Source organism: Lonchura striata, chromosome 2 (assembly GCF_050655825.1).
Source record: "Lonchura striata isolate lonStrDom1 chromosome 2, ASM5065582v1, whole genome shotgun sequence".
NCBI lineage: Eukaryota > Metazoa > Chordata > Aves > Passeriformes > Estrildidae > Lonchura > Lonchura striata.
The window spans coordinates 20,154,640-20,172,259 of NC_140704.1; the positions used below are offsets into that span (position 1 = coordinate 20,154,640).

General features: G+C 37.2%; 1 protein-coding gene across 6 annotated transcripts in view; it reads right to left on the minus strand.

Moving 5' to 3' along the window:
- CACNB2 (calcium voltage-gated channel auxiliary subunit beta 2) overlaps nt 1-17,620 on the minus strand; it is a 245,389-nt gene that overhangs the window by 150,543 nt on the left and 77,226 nt on the right. Inside the window, exon 1 of one of the 6 annotated variants that reach the window (XM_021540994.4) lies at nt 8,604-16,821. The exons of the other annotated variants lie outside the window; for them this stretch is intronic. Within the exon in view, the coding sequence (XP_021396669.1) occupies nt 8,604-8,684 (81 nt within the window). The 5' untranslated portion in view covers nt 8,685-16,821. Of the gene's footprint in view, nt 1-8,603; nt 16,822-17,620 lie in introns of those variants that run through there. 6 annotated transcript variants of the gene reach the window in all.

A 17,620-nucleotide genomic window follows, 5' to 3' on the forward strand; every position in this document is an offset into this window, starting at 1 on the left:
TCTCAGTGGTCTCTTCTCAAGGCCAAACAGGCCCAGCTCTATTCTTTATCCAACATGGGATAGACACAAAGGGAAATCAGACAATGAAACCTCAAAATTACTGGAAGACTCAATGGAGTCTATTACAGAAAATATTAAAATGTCTCTTGAAATTTATCAGATTTAATTTACTTAATAAATTGACTACAAATACTGTGCATTCAAGAAACAGGTTTGATGACATGGGAGAAATCTCACAGAGTGGGATTTTCCTGGAAGAAAAGCCAAAGACATGTTGAAATGAGGAAACAGCATCCAGCTTGAAAATAAAGAATTCATTATACTGTATCTGTTATGGTACCTAGATACTTATTTATCAAAGCCAACATAAACTGAAAGAAATTAGGAAGCAGAATGGAAAATCAGATATAAAGGCCTGCTCTTAAGCCTCTGCAGAGCAGGCCTCCATGATAGGCTCTAGGTACAGGTCCGGATTTTGCAATTCTTGAATTCTAGAGCTTTTATAGCTCTATTTACTTCTTTCCTGGTTTTCAGGCCAAATTATCTTCACTCCCTCATGTAATGTTTCCACTTGTAACTGAAAGCATTTATAAATCATGTATAATAGAAAAGAGAGATTTTCACTGAAATGTCTACCTTGACACTGTAGCATACACTTCCACATCAGTAACTTTTTATTTCTACTTCCCCCCCCCCCCATGTGTGGCACAGTTTTGCATATCTTTGTCCAGATTTATCTAGTCTAGTAAACGACTTATATTTTGTGTTAACAAGTGTGGATGCTATTTTTATCCTAAAGAAGACATCTTACTGACACAGCTTATTGACAATTGATCATCCAGAGAAACTATGTTAACTGGGTTTTTTTTTTTTATTTTTTTATTTTAGTATTTTTTATCATATCTTTTTCTACCATAATAAATAATAAAAATGCATGGTTTATTTGGTTTCATTTTCTGCACAGTGTTACATTCAAATTGCTTCTAAATACTCAAAAAGAATTTCCAGGAGGGAAATCTTGGTCATCGTTTCCTTCAAGAACAGGTGCCATGTAAAAACAGAACTTAGGAAGACTTCCAAAGTAATCTGTATCTTCTATGAATTCAGTATAAAATAATTAATGATTAGATAAAAATATTCTCCTATGAATACATAGCAAGAAATAAACAGATACAGAATACTTTGAGCATATATAGACTAAATTTCCATGAAATTTTGATCAATTGTATCCATAAATTTATTACTCTAATATGGGCACATTTCTTGAACATTTCTCAAGCCTTTTTCATTGTATACGTAATTCTCATTCAGCATCACATAATACTCAAAGAACAATATAATTCCAAGGGATACACTAACAACAGGCCATTATGAGATCTATACACAAGCAGAGCCCCAGCTGAGATGTAGCAACTGCGCTGAGGCCAATTATTTTTGAAAGGGAGCAAGATGAATTCAAACAGAAAATTATACAGCCTTAACATACAGCACTAAAAAAATTCAAATAAATAAATAAATAGAAATCCCAAGCAGCTGTAACATTAAGCAAGTCCAAAAGATTAAAACTTCTCTATCTTTCTCAGTTTTTGCAGAGTATTCCTAGGTTGCAGTAGTCCTAAATGTCCACTATCCATTCTTTTGATTACCCTTCTGTTACCCTTGGCTACCATAATTTTAAGAATAATTTTCCCATTAATGCATTAATGTTTTGAGTGAAGAATTCATAAATGCTTATGCTGCTACATGTTTAAATTTGTCATGCATCACTGGAAAAATAAGCCATTTACACTTTATTCATTCTGGGTCCATTTATGCCTCTAGAAATGCGAGATGTATCTGAGAATTTGGCATAAATTGCAACTCCAGTCAGTTTTAATCTTTATAATTCAAATATAGGAAAATTACATTATAAATTTATATTGCAAGCACCTCCAATTTTAGTAGGGACAAAAACCTTAGGAAACTAAACATTAAATGACAATAAAAATAACTAAACCACTGGAGTATACAGCTGGCATCTCTGTATGCAAAGTTTTATGTCCAAGGCCAGTATAAGTACTGCTGAGAGAAACAGGCACAATTTCCTTTTGTCCATTTCCTTTGTTTTTAAATTCTGTCTCTAATTTCATTTTCTATTTCATCTCAGACAACATCACTTTCAAACTAAGGTTTGTATTTTTCCCAACACTCTCCTCTGTCCCAGAAAAGAGAAAGTTTCTAAAAATTTCAAGACACTTCTAAGTAGCTCAAATCAGTTGTGACTGGATCAACAGTTAAGTTCTGCTTTTTAATTAACTCTTGATAGTGGGAAAAAACCCCACCCTAACTTTTACATCTTAAAAAGTGGACAGCATGTTCCCTCCTCATTATATCTGTGAGGTTACAAAAGCCCATAGAAATTAGAAGCAGCAATTAGAAACCTGTGGTAAATGCTTGTGCATGAAGAAAGTACTCTGGGATAATTAACTTCTCCTTACTATATGAAGTCAGTCAACAACAACTCCCTACCTTTAACATAAATCACCCTCAAGACTCTTCAAAATTGCTGCCTGGTAGTCACGACCTTAGCACACTGTACAGAACTGCTAAAATTAAGGACAGATTCCAATTTGGAATGCAGCAGTAATTTACTGCTCAGACTTGAGTGCTTGATGTCAGAGATGATGTGGAGCCGCGCGCACGCGGTGTCCCACGGAAAGCGCCCTCCGTGCAGCCCCGCTCCCGGCACAGCCCAGCTGCTCTGGCATGGGGCACAGCCCTGGCTCCCCTGACTCAAGGGAAAACTTCCAGAAATGTCAAGGGAAGCAAGTCCTCTAGCTTACAGTGGACTACTTAAAATTCTGCATGTCCTGATGACCTTTCCACTAATCAGATTATGAATGTAGCTCCAACCAAAATCAGTGGGAATTACACTGATAAATATGTACAAGAAGAAGCAGAAAAAGGGATAATATGTAGCTAAGATTTTTTTGCCTTTTCTTTCCTAGTTTCTGTATCCCCTGAACTTTCTACAGGACACCACTAGAGCCCTGTGCAACCAAAGGAAGTCAATCCAGCAGCCACTGGAGTTTTCACAAAAGGTTTGCCTCTGAAGGATGGAGACAACCCAGACCCACTTCTATGAATAGAAATAAAACCTGTGCTGCCAGCAGAGAGAGCCAAACGTGTCATAAGAAGTTTGCCCAGGAAGCTTGCTCTATTACTCAGGAATGCTAAGAGCTATCTCCACTAGAAACTAACGACTTGAAAACAACCGGAAAGAAAGCAAATTACAATTTCATTTCAGTCAATGATTATTTGACAGAGTGAGCATTGTATCATATTGGCACACATTAGACCAGGACAAGACGGAACCAAAACAGCAACCCACCAATTTATTGAAAAGAAACAGAACTTCATAAGCAATGTAAGACACAAGATTTTTTTTCCTGTTTTTCACCAATAATTGTGCATTTCAGATAAAAAATATCTACAGCTGTTTCAGCTGTGTCAATCTTTAAATGCCAAGAGCCATGATTTATCAAAGGACGAAAGTCCTCCATGCAAGCCAGAACTGAGTAATCAATTAATTGTCTTTCATGCAGCATACTCCTGCAATTATTGGGTGGATACATCTTTTAAATCCAGGGAGATACCACTGCAGTCAGGATCTCTCTCCATAGCCCTTCCATCAAACCTTAGCTTACCCTCCTTCAGTAACATTTTAAAGAGTGCTATGAAATGAGTGATAGTTTTATTACTGTTTCACAAACAGGTGAGCTGTGCACCTTCAGTATTTCCTGAGTTCACACACTTTTGCAGTCTTTTCACAAGATCAATACTAACCCACAGCAGAGCATTAGCCCTAGCATGCCTGTGAATAGCAGGTGCTTCTCTCCAAATTTTCCTCTCATCCATGTGCCTCAAGAACCTCAGCTGAAGAAAACTCATCCAAGGGAACCTTTTGTCCTCTGTTAGAAGCACATCAAATTTCATCTGTATTACCATTATCTTTCATGTTTCAGGGTAAACATGAAATCATCCCCAGATAACTTTCCTATTATTTCCAAACTTTTTCCACTGTCTTTTCCTTTGAACCACTTGCTTTCTTACCTATTTTCAAGTTGACCCCAAGTTCACAAAAATAGAGCTCTTAATGTAGCCACATCCTCCTCTTTGTGTTTCTGCATTTGTTTAATCCTTCCTTTCTAATAATATCACATATCTTAAGAGTCAAAGCTCTTAAGTTTTCTTTAGTAAGTCCTTCTCTTTTTCTCCCTTTTGCCTCTTAGAATTTTATCCCCTGCTCTCCCTTTTTATTCGACTACATAACACTCAATTTTTTCACATTTTGTGATATTTCAAGTATATTTCACTATTTACATTCTATTTTTCTTCTTTTCTCATTCACTTTTGTACCTTTGTAACACCGGATGTATCACCCTGTTGCTTTTTAAGTAATAACATGAGATAGAAATATCAATCCCTTTTATTAGCTGAAGGAATTAAGCAGGAATTATAATTTCATTAATTACATAAAAGTCAGTCTTCCTCCTCTGTAAACTCCACTTCTTCAAACCTGAGTGATACAAGGTGTGCAACATAGCATTATTAAGTAAGAAGAGAGAGATAAAAGATACTGTGCCATTGAGAACATTTATCTCTTTAATACCAATGCAACTCAATTTAAATACTAATATAAACAGAAACATACTATGTGTGCATTCACAAGCATCCTACTTGCAGTAACAACAATGCAGCAAATTTCCTACCCACCCCACCCTGTGTTCAGGGAAGAAGAGCTACTCTGCAAAAAAGCCACACAGACTTTGTTTTGTTTTTTTTTTTGCAGTGGGTACCACAATCTATAACTACTGACAGCAGAGCATGGCAGGCAGCTCTACAGCTTTCAGCTAAAGAGTTAGAATTTATTTTGGGTATTTGTGGCTCAATGACCTTTCTGCTCAGTAGGTTGCCTTGGCATGGAGTCAAGGCTTGCAGCCCTCCAGCAGGGCTCGTATGGTTCCAAAGGCCAGAGGATGCTTGGATAGGTAAAAATGGCTGTAGTTAGAACCCTAAAGTGGTGCTACCTTTGAAAAGTACATCAGGTCACTATTAAATGTCTTTTACAGAATAATGGAAGGTGCTTACTCCTTGAAAATAACAGACTAGCCAAGCAGCTTACAGAAACCATAGGGAAGGCATCCTTCATTAATATGCATAGAACCATATTTTGAAGACGCTACAGTATTTCAAATTTCAAAGTTCCTTTCTTTTCAATTCTCACAACCATCTGCTGCTTAGGTAGAAAACATAGTTTAAAGAAATACACCATGCCCCACAGCTGCATTTTTTGTAACCTACTGCCTTTTCCACAGATCCAGGTCCTACCTACAGCTGTCACAGAGCTCAAAGGTAGCTTTGTTACATAAAGTAACAAGCAATCAAATTGCTTATTTTAGACAATGAAAATTAAATTTGTGTCAATAGGAGTCAATTTAACAAAATTATTCCATTAGGGATAATTAAATGAATTCATTTTGCAAATCAAATATAAAAATCCCCAAGGCACTAGATGACAGATTTTACAGTCATATTGTCTAGGTTAGCCTCAGTTCTTCCCAGTGATTTTCAAAAATATTCCCATGTGGCAGCACCAACAGCCACTAGAGAGAGAGAGAAGTAAAAATTTTCTCTATATAATTTAAAACTAAAGTCACCACAGCTCCTAGAAGACCATTTAGTGCCTTTAAAAATCCAGCCCCCACATGTCTTGGTTTTAGCACTAAACCAAGGCTGATACTCACAAAAACTGTATCAAAGACACGGAAATCTATCAAAAGGTATCTGAAGCACTTCTGGGAAAGAAACAACAACCCAATAAAAAGTTGATAACTCCTGAGCTCTTGAAAGACATTAGAGATGAACTTCTAAGCCTTGCAATTTTTGCTGCGAGGGTGCTTGCAGCAGCCAGGGACTGTCAGACACACTGGTGCCAAATTTTAGCAAAGGTTGCAGAAGCTGCCCAGTTTTTAAAGGCTGTAGAAAGTTTGAGTTTTCTTTTTCACAGGGGAAGGCACTCAGGTAGGCACCTTGAAGCCTTGAAGAGTAAATTATGCAGGCAGCAGGCTTTTTGTAAAAAGATACACCAACACACTGTGGTTTCTCTCCTTAAACCATTATAAGCTAAAGATACAAGGAACAAATGCCAACTTCAATTACAGAATAGCAAAGATTTAGCAAACACTGATTCAGCGAAGTAGTTGTCAAAAAGTGGCCAAAATCTCAAGTTTAAAGCAGATGAAAATTAAACTGAAATTTCAGCATATGTCAAAGCATCTTGCTAGATTACAGCCAAAGGATTTATCATGCACTTTTATCTTTGTGATTCAGCCTGGCATCCTTGTATTTTCATTGCCTCTGCACAAAGGTCAAGATCAAAACCCCAGACAGGTAAAACTTCCAGAGTCAAAATCCAGATTTTTGAGGAGTTGAAGTTAATCTCCACTTGTTGGGATTTAAACCAAGTGATACTCTGAGCAGGTCTGATTCTCTAGGGTGCTTTTCTACTTCACTGTAGGGTATCTCAGATTTTCAAAATATTAAAGCATTAAAATAAAATCCCACTAATCTTTTTACTTTTTTTAAGCATCCTCAGAGCAATAAATATTCTTCTTCTCAAGTAATGTACTGGTCACAAATTATACTTACTAAGGAAGTGACACCTTCCATCACTTAGTAGCAAATAACTTTTACATTATATTGCCAAAGACAGATTAAGTGATTAAACACACACCCCTCAAGAAAACCAATATGAAAGAGATGAATGCAAGACTTAGATAAAACTGTCTCCATCCTTTTATAACTACTTTCTTTGTCCAACAGCTATCCAGTTACAACCATAAATTACAAATAGAATACACTTAGTTACTAATTAAGTCAGAAATCCTTACAGATAAGTTTTGCAGGTTCATTTGTGGTTTTCATTTAAAGGAAAAAATGGTACATTTTTAGTAGAAGTAATCCCAGATGCCACAGTGGTTTGGATGCTGCATCTATTTCTTTATATAGCACAAGTTGCAATCATGTAATTTGTCATTTTTGCACTGGAATTTTCAAATCAGTTTATAGTTTCTCCATTTCACATATACAATTCTGGGTTTAGTGAAACAATTAAAGCTCATTAATGTCTGCAATGTAGGGCTATGCTATGGTAGATAAACTCTGCATCAATCACCCAGTTGAAATGATTACCAAAATTTACCATTTTCATGACAATATAGATCTAGTTCCTTTTTTATGCAAATTGGCAATGAAAGGATGGAGAGCAAGAAATGACTTCTTTATTTTATCCTTGGTGGCTATCACATAGAGCAAAACTATGGGTAAAAGCAAGTATTTCAGCATTCTCCAACATATTCATCAGAAAAAGGTATTTGAATACCTAAGTATATTTTATATTTAAATAGCCAAACCTGGAGCTCATCACAGCTGCAGACTTATGAGTCTACTTTCAAGAGACCTTCTGTATGTGGGCAGTTTATCACTCAGTACATTAATTGGAGGATACAAACATCTCTCAACTAGGCTCATATGCAACCAGAGCCTGTTTCATGGACACACTTAAATTTCTTAGTAACCTGAAACTTAATGCATTTTCAAGCAGGGAAGGGAAAGTACCTGAATCTCAGAGCTGGTAGTGACATCCTTTACTCCGGAACAAACCTAGCACTGTAGACAAGGAAATGCAGTTATGGGGAACACTTGGGGCAATATTTGGGACTTGACGAGGTCACTGAAGAAGCCCTGAAGCTATCTACTGAGCAGTTGCCAGCATTTCCAGGACTCTGTGTGGAACTGGGATTGATGATATTGTGTCTATTCAGTAGAGCAGGCTGTGCACTGCTAGCGTTGTATAACCACGCATGATGGGGGTGAGCAAAGGGCACTGTTAACTCAGGAACTGTACTTCATGGCTTACTTTAGTCCCCAGCAGAAATCCTAGTTTCTGATACAGAAATAGTTGTTAAGGGAAAAATAACAATGTATTTTCTTAAAAGAAAAGACACTGAACGTGAACTCCCTCATCCCGCTGTGTATTATAATTTATTACAAAGTACCAAAACAACTCCTGGGACTTTTTAAATAGTGTTTAACGATGTGAATCATACTACACAGGAAAACACATACAAGCATCAAACCACTGAAATATAAAAAAACAGAAATTCAACTACAGTTATTCATTTTTTCCCCTCAAAATCTTAAAACCTTACGTTTTAAGTCTGGATCCTGAAAGCCAAAAAAAAATTTCAATTGATTTAAAAGGACATAACACAAACCCTTTACTAGCATAGACAGAAAGTATATGTAATAAAAAAATAAGTTCTAAGTCTGCCATTACTATATTTCCTGGTACAGTTCTTTCAAAATACCTGTGTTCAAAATAACGTGCTTTTCTTAATTAGAAGTATTTCAAATAATTGTGATTTTTAATGACTTATAATATTTTCATCTACCTTACACTCAGTCTAAGTTTATACTTCCACATATATAGAGCAAAGTATATTTACATATTCTTGAAAAACCCATACTTAGAGAAACTTAGTTCATGCTTCTCTACTTACCCAGGACACATTTTTAGCCTTGGGTGTTTTTAGCATGGCAACATGCAAGGCTGAAACAACCAACAACAGCCCCACCAGCATGGAAAGTCAGATGGAGAGATAGTCCAGGTGCCTTGGTTACCCCAGGATGTAGAGTTCCTTGGCCTGGCTGATACAGGCACACTGAGCATGTGGTCAGGTAACAATAAAAAAAGTCATTTTTCCTCCCGATGTACAATCCAATCAAACTGAGACATATCTGTCTTCAGCAGCAGCTGGCTGTATTTCTGTATATCCATGAAATCCAGAGTTTGCTCTTCTCTTTGAAAAGTTAAAAGCAAAAGTCAAAGGGACTTACTCTCACAGACACTTCACCTGCCCAGTGAGAAAACACAGAGTCCAGTTATCCTCCAAGCTTCCAGCCAAGCACTGATCTTGCAGGAGAATGAAGCCCAGCACTGGGAGCCACTTGCCTCCAGAGGCTGTCAAAGACACACACAGCTGCTGGCTGCGCTGTTTAACTGCTGCTATGCCTGACTCTTCCACGACCCCAGGATCTTCAGAGTAAGAAAGAGAACTAGGACCTCGATGTCAGTAAATGATGCATGCCAACAGCTGGTGCAGGTACCTGTTGCCCTGTGTGTGCCCGTGGCGTGGTGGCTGCCAGCCCAGCCCCGCAGAGGGCTCCTGCTCCCAGCACCTCCCGCAGCGCTGCGCTCGCCGCCAGCACGGACACGCGTCCCAGAGCGAACAGCAAAGGCTGAAAATCACTGTTTCTGCTTGTTTATCTTTGTTCCTCTGCCCTTCTGTCCTTTTACTTTTACCTCCTGTCAATCTAGATTACCAGTGCAGATCCAGGCTAAATTTTGCAACTATCAGTAGTGATTAGAGCGAGTTGATTGAAATCGGATTATACAGGAAGACCTCTGCTTCCTCACTCAGCACACGGGCCAGTACCATTTACAAAATGCTTATGCTTCACTGCACAGTGTGAGAGCATTTGGAGCAATCCATTAGAAGAGAAACAGTGCAGTGGAAACAAGCCAGATTGCACTGTCTTTATAAATGAGAGAAAAGGGATCCTGTTTTCAGTAGCCGCATGAATTTTACAGCGGAGTGTTTCAGACCATTTCCAGAGGGAAGAGTTTGTTGGAGTCTCACAGATTCACCCCAAACAATCAAAGAGTGGCACTGGGTACCTACAGTGCTCTGTGTACCTGCTTGCTACTGCTCAGATGTGGATCCAGTCCAAGTGTACTTACGTGGCATCCAAGCACTGAACTTGTGAGAAGCATCATCCTTCCCTGGGATAACATCTGCAAATCCTTCTGAGAGTACCTACACAACTCACCAAGAGCATTTAATTCAAATGTGCTTTTTCCAAAGCATATTATTAAATGTACAAGGAAGGTGACCTACCTGAACGAAATTCAAATACATTGATTAATTTAAATATGAATATGAGCTTTGAGATAAAAAGGTACAGTACCATCCTAAAATAGTGATATGTTATCCTGAAAAGAAGGAAATAAAACACTAAATAGAAAAGGAGGTGACATGGAACGAGAGAGAGATCTGATAAAAAGCACTAAAAAAAAGTACAAAATAAAGTCTAGCTGACAGACACTGTGAATGTGACAGACAGATGTAGTCTGCATGACAACATACCATTTTTCTAGGACTTCCTAAATAATAACTTAATATGATTATCTACTCATGATACAGACCTAGATTATGCTTCAAGCATCATCTGTCACTTTGCACTGATTATTTAATGTATTTCCATAAATGCAATGGGTTTATGATTGCAAGAGTTCAATTTGTGGATGGTCTGTGATTTGTTTGTGGGTATTAAAATAATATTAGGTCTTTTCCAAGGTGGCAACATAAACTTCTTATTTTGTTAAAAGAAACTCTAGAAACTGCTTATGTGATTGGGACAGAGATAAAATGTGTGTACTTCCCACTGAAAATAACAATCTAATTTTTAAATAATTACAGTCCTCTGCTTATTTCTAGTCCACCTTGTAGGTAATCAGAAGCTAAGTCTGCTACACTCTGCATTGCATATACTAGAAAGAAGGTTTATATGCACACAATTTTTAATTAGATCCCCCTCTTTTTCATAAGTCTACTCAGTCTCATGGAGCTGAAGCACTATCTGTAGATTTAAATGACTGAGACTCAAATAAAAGAGTGGATGATTGCCTTCAATCAGTGCACTGAGATTCTAGTAGTTGGACAGGTGGAACACAAAGGTATATGATTGGATATAAATCCAGCAGAGTGGAAACTTTATGCAGTGAAAAATTCTCAATGAGATGTTAAGCAGTTATTAGAAAAAGTTCTGTTTCAAATATACCCAGTCTAGACATATTAAAGAAAATATTTCACGGTAAAATTACTTTTTTCCACTCTGAAAGTTAAAGAATGTAAGTCTAGAGTCTGTAAAATTAGCATCTAACATAAAGGTATCCTATAGTACTGTCACTGGTTTAGAATGGATTAGGTCAGATCTGCCCCTATACACTGTGACTATAAACATACACTTGTTCCTATACATACAAGCTGAAAAACAGCTGGCATTTGAGTTTCTCCTTCTTAATATTAACTCAGTTCACAGAATTTTAGAACAGCAGCTGCTAATGGCTTGCCAGATGTGCTCAAATAAAATGAACTAAATTTATTCTCTCACACAGAAGGATTTTGAAATACTGAATTTTACTTTAAGCAGCTAAGTTATTGCCAATGGCATACATTAAAAAAATCCTACTGCTAAAATATAATGGAATAAAAGATAATAAAGGTTGAAAATTGAGATGCAAACAAGACTAGAAAGTCAAGTAATTTACCCTGTTATAAGTAGGACCTATGGCACAATCTTTAATTCCAGAGAACACAAATCTCATTGTAGAAAACAGAAGGTACTCATAAGAGGAAAAATGCTGAACAATAAACCTAAAATGACAGAAATATTCTGCACCATGCATCCTCTCCTTTCTGATGGGGCACTTTTTGTACAGTCACTGCAGCATCCGATAGTTTTTCTGTCTTTAATGATCATGTTTTCAGAACATGCTTGTGAGGGAAGCTGCTGCTGCTTATTCTCATTTAAAAGCTGGAATATATATTCCAGATGAGTCCATTAGTTAATGAGGAATCCAGTCTGAGAGGATTCTGCCCTGATCCTTTCAAGAATTTAACATTCTATAATGCTTTCTGCATTTAGAGCACACTTGTGGACTTTCTCTGCATTGCATACTCAGCAGTTCTGCAAATAAATCTTCATCACATCCATTTTGAGATCACAGACATGCTTTAAACTGGGTATTCCCAAATGGTGGTACACAAAACACTTAGACTATTAACAGAATTTCTGATTTAAGCAAAATGTTCATCACTGCCAAAAGCCAAGTAAGCACCAAATTGATTTCCTTTTTACTCATAAAACTATCCTTTCTCTTCCTGCCCTACATTGGTTAGCTCTGCATTCAGAAAGAAAGTGATGTCTCACATCAAGAAAATTGACTTTTCCCCCCCTGAGTATGAGCCATCCAGTGATGAAAATAGCTATAATCTAAGAAAAAGAGAATTTCATTCTTGGTTTTTAAATACCACATTGCAGCATATACACAGAATTCTAGGATGTTTTAGCTTTCAAAAAACTTACTTCCAATCTTAATGCTTTCTTATGCAAGGTTTTCTTTTTTTTATAGGTTTTAATAAAATTTCCAGCACCATCACCACCAGAATAGAAACCCTATGAACGTATGCATTGATTTGGATTGCAACAAGATCCACAGCCACTGTCCTCAGTTCAGAGCTATGGCTGAAACAGATGCATGTTACCCAAATCATTCATTTTGTCTCTTCAGAGTAAGCAGATGCTAGAATTATTGTGTCTTCTCTCTAGATATAAAACAGAAATAAGACTGTGACCTTGAAAAAAAAAGTGCTGCCAATTTTCTCATTAGAGTTTGTGAAGCAATTAAAATGTTACAGGACTGCACTGCCTAATGAAGATCATTAAAGAATAGCCTTTGCATACATAACAAACTGTCACATGGGCTGCCAAACCACAATTGCTGTTCTTTACACAGAGAAATAAATGCCCAGGTTGCAGAAAGGATGAGACACATGGTCAGTCTTCTGCTTACTGGTAGTGGTAAGAAAATGCAGCTTTGACACTGTGCCCTCCAGCTGCTGTCCTCGACAGCTCTGCATCTCGATGGTCATCTCCTCCCTGCCACCAAGAGACTCCTGACTGCACAGCCCAGATGCTGAGGTTCCCTCCAAGTCCTCTGGCTCCAGCCTCCCATCCTGCCCCGAGCCCCAGCCAGCAGTGCTACCACCACTGAGCCTGGCCAGCCAAACCAAGGACAGCTTGCTTGAGGCAAATTGCCACAGCTAAATCATATTTGTAACCAGTGTTTTCGAAGGATCAGCTTATTTCTTCTAATCTCATTCAAAATAAAAACCTTCTGGAATACAGGCCATGGTTGCAGAAAACCTCCAAGTGGCACAATTCAGAGTTAATGTGCCTGAGATGAATGGAGGAGCCAGGCAGCAAGGCAAGAAGGCTGCTGCCCAGCTGTTACAGCCCAGCAGAGAGGGAAGAAAATGGCATGGATTTACAAAGAGTCCCCACCTGCAAAGCTGTAAAATCAACCAAAATTCAGATAATGTTTGATTCAAAAATAATTCTGCAGCATTTGCCATAGTTCATAATCGTCATTAATATTTTCAAAGTATATTATCTGAGATACTGCAGCTGACTCAGAGATGATGTTTCTTGGGAAGAAATTCTGTGGATATTAATAACGTACAGTATCTGTTCCTATAGTTAGTTTCTAAGGCTGGTAGGATAAAAACTTCTTTCCACATCTGTCCTATTTCAGCAGTACAAAAAACCCCAAAAGTTTCCTAATAATGCAGGAAAAGGGTAAATAAGTGGTTCACCACAAGAATGGGAAAAGAAAAAATATCTGATTTTTACTGGCTTCTGCATCATGGTTTAGAGGTAAATGAAAAATTCACATTAGATATTTATAAGTAGAAAATGAATTACATGCTCACAGCAAAGGAAAGCTTAGAGTATGTAAATGCAGTATTTCAGTGGTATTTTGGTTCATTGCATATAAATAATAATGGAAGTACTAAAAATACTCAAAGAACTGAAATTTAAGAGTTGTTGAATGTCAGATACTAAATTGTATTCAAAAGCACTATGAAAAATCAACAGAAGGAACTATCAGTGATCAACAGCAAGGCAAATCAAACCTTTTTGTAAAATAAGATATACTACATGTTAGGAAATGTATAAATTCCTGAATTAGTATATTAATTCTAAAAATGCTTCTATAAAACAAAATTCCTCAAAATTCCTCGGTGAGCAAAAGGAATTCTTGCATCTTTCTTTTTAAAATATATTAAATTGTTTCAATACCTGAAAAGTACAATTCTTATATAAGGAAATCAGAAGTACAGTGAGTGCACTATGGAACCTACTACCCCAATCCACTTGTGTTCATTTCTCATCCAAAAATACAGATGTTAAATAAATGCTTTTTAATGCAATTTGAATAGCTGTGTAATATTCTTTACTATGAGTTACTGACATGACTTGAATATTTTCTTTCTTATTTTCCTGTTCTTTGTCTAATGACCAGTCTAATAGTTCCTTCAGAATACACAGAGAGATGGGGGAAAAAAAGGAGCTGACTCATTTACAATATTTTATACAACAAAACAATGAAAACATTTCACACACACAAGCAAATCCATGAAAAGTATAGCAGCGCTTGGAGAAACAAAAATTCGTTTTAACTTTTTATTTACTTCTAACACTAATTAAATACACCATCAGATGATCCTGTTTTCCTGTGGCTATCAATTTAAAAATGTCATGGACTGAAAAGCCAAATACCCTAGACTATAGCAATAACAGAGTTTATTAGAAGTTGCTGTTGGACAGCATTATTAAGCATTGCAAGCCAAAATTGCTAAAAACAATGGAGGTTAGAAGATACTCAAAATCACTACTAGAACTGTGAAAGCCTTTCAGAGAAATAGTTTAATTTTAACTGTTTCTCTTCATTTGAAGCAGTTTCATTTTAACCTCACACAATGTTGTCTTTTAATCAACGAAATCATCAGTTCAAATCAGTCTGTCCTACTATGTCACATCATTCCTCAGGGACAAGCATCATACTGCAAAAAAAAAAAAAAAAAGCTCTCAGAAATGCTATTAAGAGAAAAGATGGCAATATTCGAAGACCATGTATCAAGAAATATTCTGGCTTATACAGCCTTTTTTAAATCTCTCTTTTCTCATGCTTATTTGTATTTGCTCTATGATGGATCTGTACCTCTGCTTCCCGTGTTATAGCACCTACATGCAGGGAAGAGAGCAAGAGTGGTCAGAGTAGCCAGTCCAGGACAGATCAAAGGAAAATATCTGGCTCTGGCTTAGAATATCTTTGTAGTTAAAGTCAAAGAGACATTCTGGGGAGAAAAGGCAGAAGAGGGGACAAAGAAAAGGTAATTAAATAAAGTTCAGCTTGGCCAGGTAATATTTATGTATTATATACACAGATTATCCTCCTGGGCTTCCCAACACAATCCAATATAATCAAGAGTAGTGTACTGGAAAAAGGCCACAAATTACATCATCCTTCATGCACCAAATTAAATGTTCCAGCAGCAGAGCAAGCTCAGGAGCACATCTCAGGCATTGAGGGATGAATGAATCAGTACATAACACAATGATAGGCAGTGATTTATGTTTAACAGGAGTGTCCTGTTGCAGTAGTGCCAGAGAGTGGTCTCCTGAGCTCAGAAGAGACAGTGGGACAGGCAACCATACAAACTTAAAAGAGTTTATGTGAAGGAAAAATGGGAGAGATTTTTGTAAAGCTCATAACTTGCCAGAAACATCTTTATCTCAACATGATTCACAATATGTACTACTGAGGCTGCAATCTATCTTCAATTTAAGCTGGTGAAGAGGCAGCACTGTTGCAGCCTCCTCCTTCTCCTCCTCAGGAGTAGGCAGAAGGAGGCAGAAGAGGCAAGCTGGAGGTAGGAAGAGGCACCTGCAACAGCACAGCAGCAATGGTTTCTCCTGGGGTCTCTACTTTGTCCTTCTTCACAGCAAAGTGCAGCTACCAGCCACGTCTTGAAACTTCATTTTCACAAAATGTGGGAAGACAGATATTCCCACTGATCTCTAAAACTTTAGAGAATTTGGAGAACAGGTTTACCTAGCACAGAAGCAGCCCCCCGGTTCCCATGTATTCTTCTTGGTGCTGGGCTGGCACAGACATCCTGCCTCAACAATCTGACAGGAAAAAAAATCCAGAAAAACCAGCCTTGGTGGCTGAGAATAGTCCTGATCATACCTTCTCCAGCTTCCTGGAGTTTGTATCTAGTTTTGGAAAGACTCCATTACAATTCAAATCAAATAGACCTTAAATTCATCCAATTTACTTGCCCTGGGCAACAGACTTTACCCTACTGAGTTGTGAGTAACTGACACATTTTATATTCTCATCTACTTCTTATTGAGAAATGTAAACCATTTATCCAGATGTAAACCCCAGTCTAATATAAACCCCAGTCCAGAAAGAAGGAATTTCTTATAATCAATTTTTCCTTGGTCCTCATGGTCACTGCTGCTGGCCAGCCCTTCAGCTCAGACAAACTGGTCTGTAAGGTCATGATAGTGATACCACACTGCACCACTCAGTGAAATACTGAAATACACTCAGTTCTGAAGTTCAAACTGAAAAAGTCTATTGAAATCACAGTAAGAGTTTTGCATTTACCTCAATAATTTAGTCATATTCATCAAATCACAGAATTTTTTGGTTTGGAAAGGATGCCAAAGATTTTTCGATTCCAAGCCCCCTGCCATGGGCAGTATGCCATTCACTAGATCAGGTTGCTCAGAGCTCTATCCAACCTTGCTTTGAACAGTTCCAGGGATGGGGCATCCACAAATTCTCTAGGCAAAATAAATTCTTATATTAAGAACTGTTAATGTAATTTGCTGTATTAAATAAAGGAATGAGATTGCAATCATTTATTAAAAAATAATTTAAAAAATTAGTTTCCACCCTCTAGGGCAGAAATCTTCATGTTATGTGATAGGAAAGTGTCAGAGGTGTTACTCTCAGCTTGATTCATACACCTTCATATTTGGAGAGCACCCCAGAGACTTGTCACACACACACAAAAAAAAAAAAAAAAAAAAAAAAAAAAAAAAGAAAAGAAAAGAATACAGGCTCTAAAGAAATTACTGACACTACAAGTTTTATTTTGTGGTCTAATTTGTCCTTTTTTTAGCATACTTTAAATTTACAGCATGAAAGTACAGAAACTAAACAGAACCCACAGGCACATGCACATGTGATCATCGTTCAGTCAGCAAATTGCTTTGAGTCTACCTGACTTTGGCAGCTTTACAATTTTTTTATTTCCAGCTGGTTGAACTGTTCCTGAACAACTTTTTTATTTACTGAAGTAGTCATAAACCTCTTTTTCATCTCATCATCCACCCATGTACTCTGACTACATTTACATTTTCTAGAATATATATGACTTTCCTAATACCAAACAGCTACACTATTCCTTTTTTATTTTTACAGTATCTAAGAAAAATAATTTTTTCTGCCTATAGTTATGTAATTTATTTTTGTTCACTGCTCTTCAGACACAGCCTCACAATAACAACTGGTACCCTGAGCAAGCTCTGCACAAGAACACAGAGATTTTTCCTTTGAATTCAGCCAGAGCTCTGCCATGAATGAGTGCAGAGAGTTCATTGGAAAAAAAAAAAAAACAAAACACCTCTATGATCTCTCCCTGTACCACAGGTGAATATCACTATTTCTGGAAAGAGTTTTTATCCTCTCTGCTCTGTCTCCTTTTTATTTCTCTCTTTGAAGAAAAAGGTACTACAGTCCACAGTACTTTGGTATTTTCTTCAAAATTTACAAGGATAGTGCTATTAACAGTACTAGCATGATAATATGATA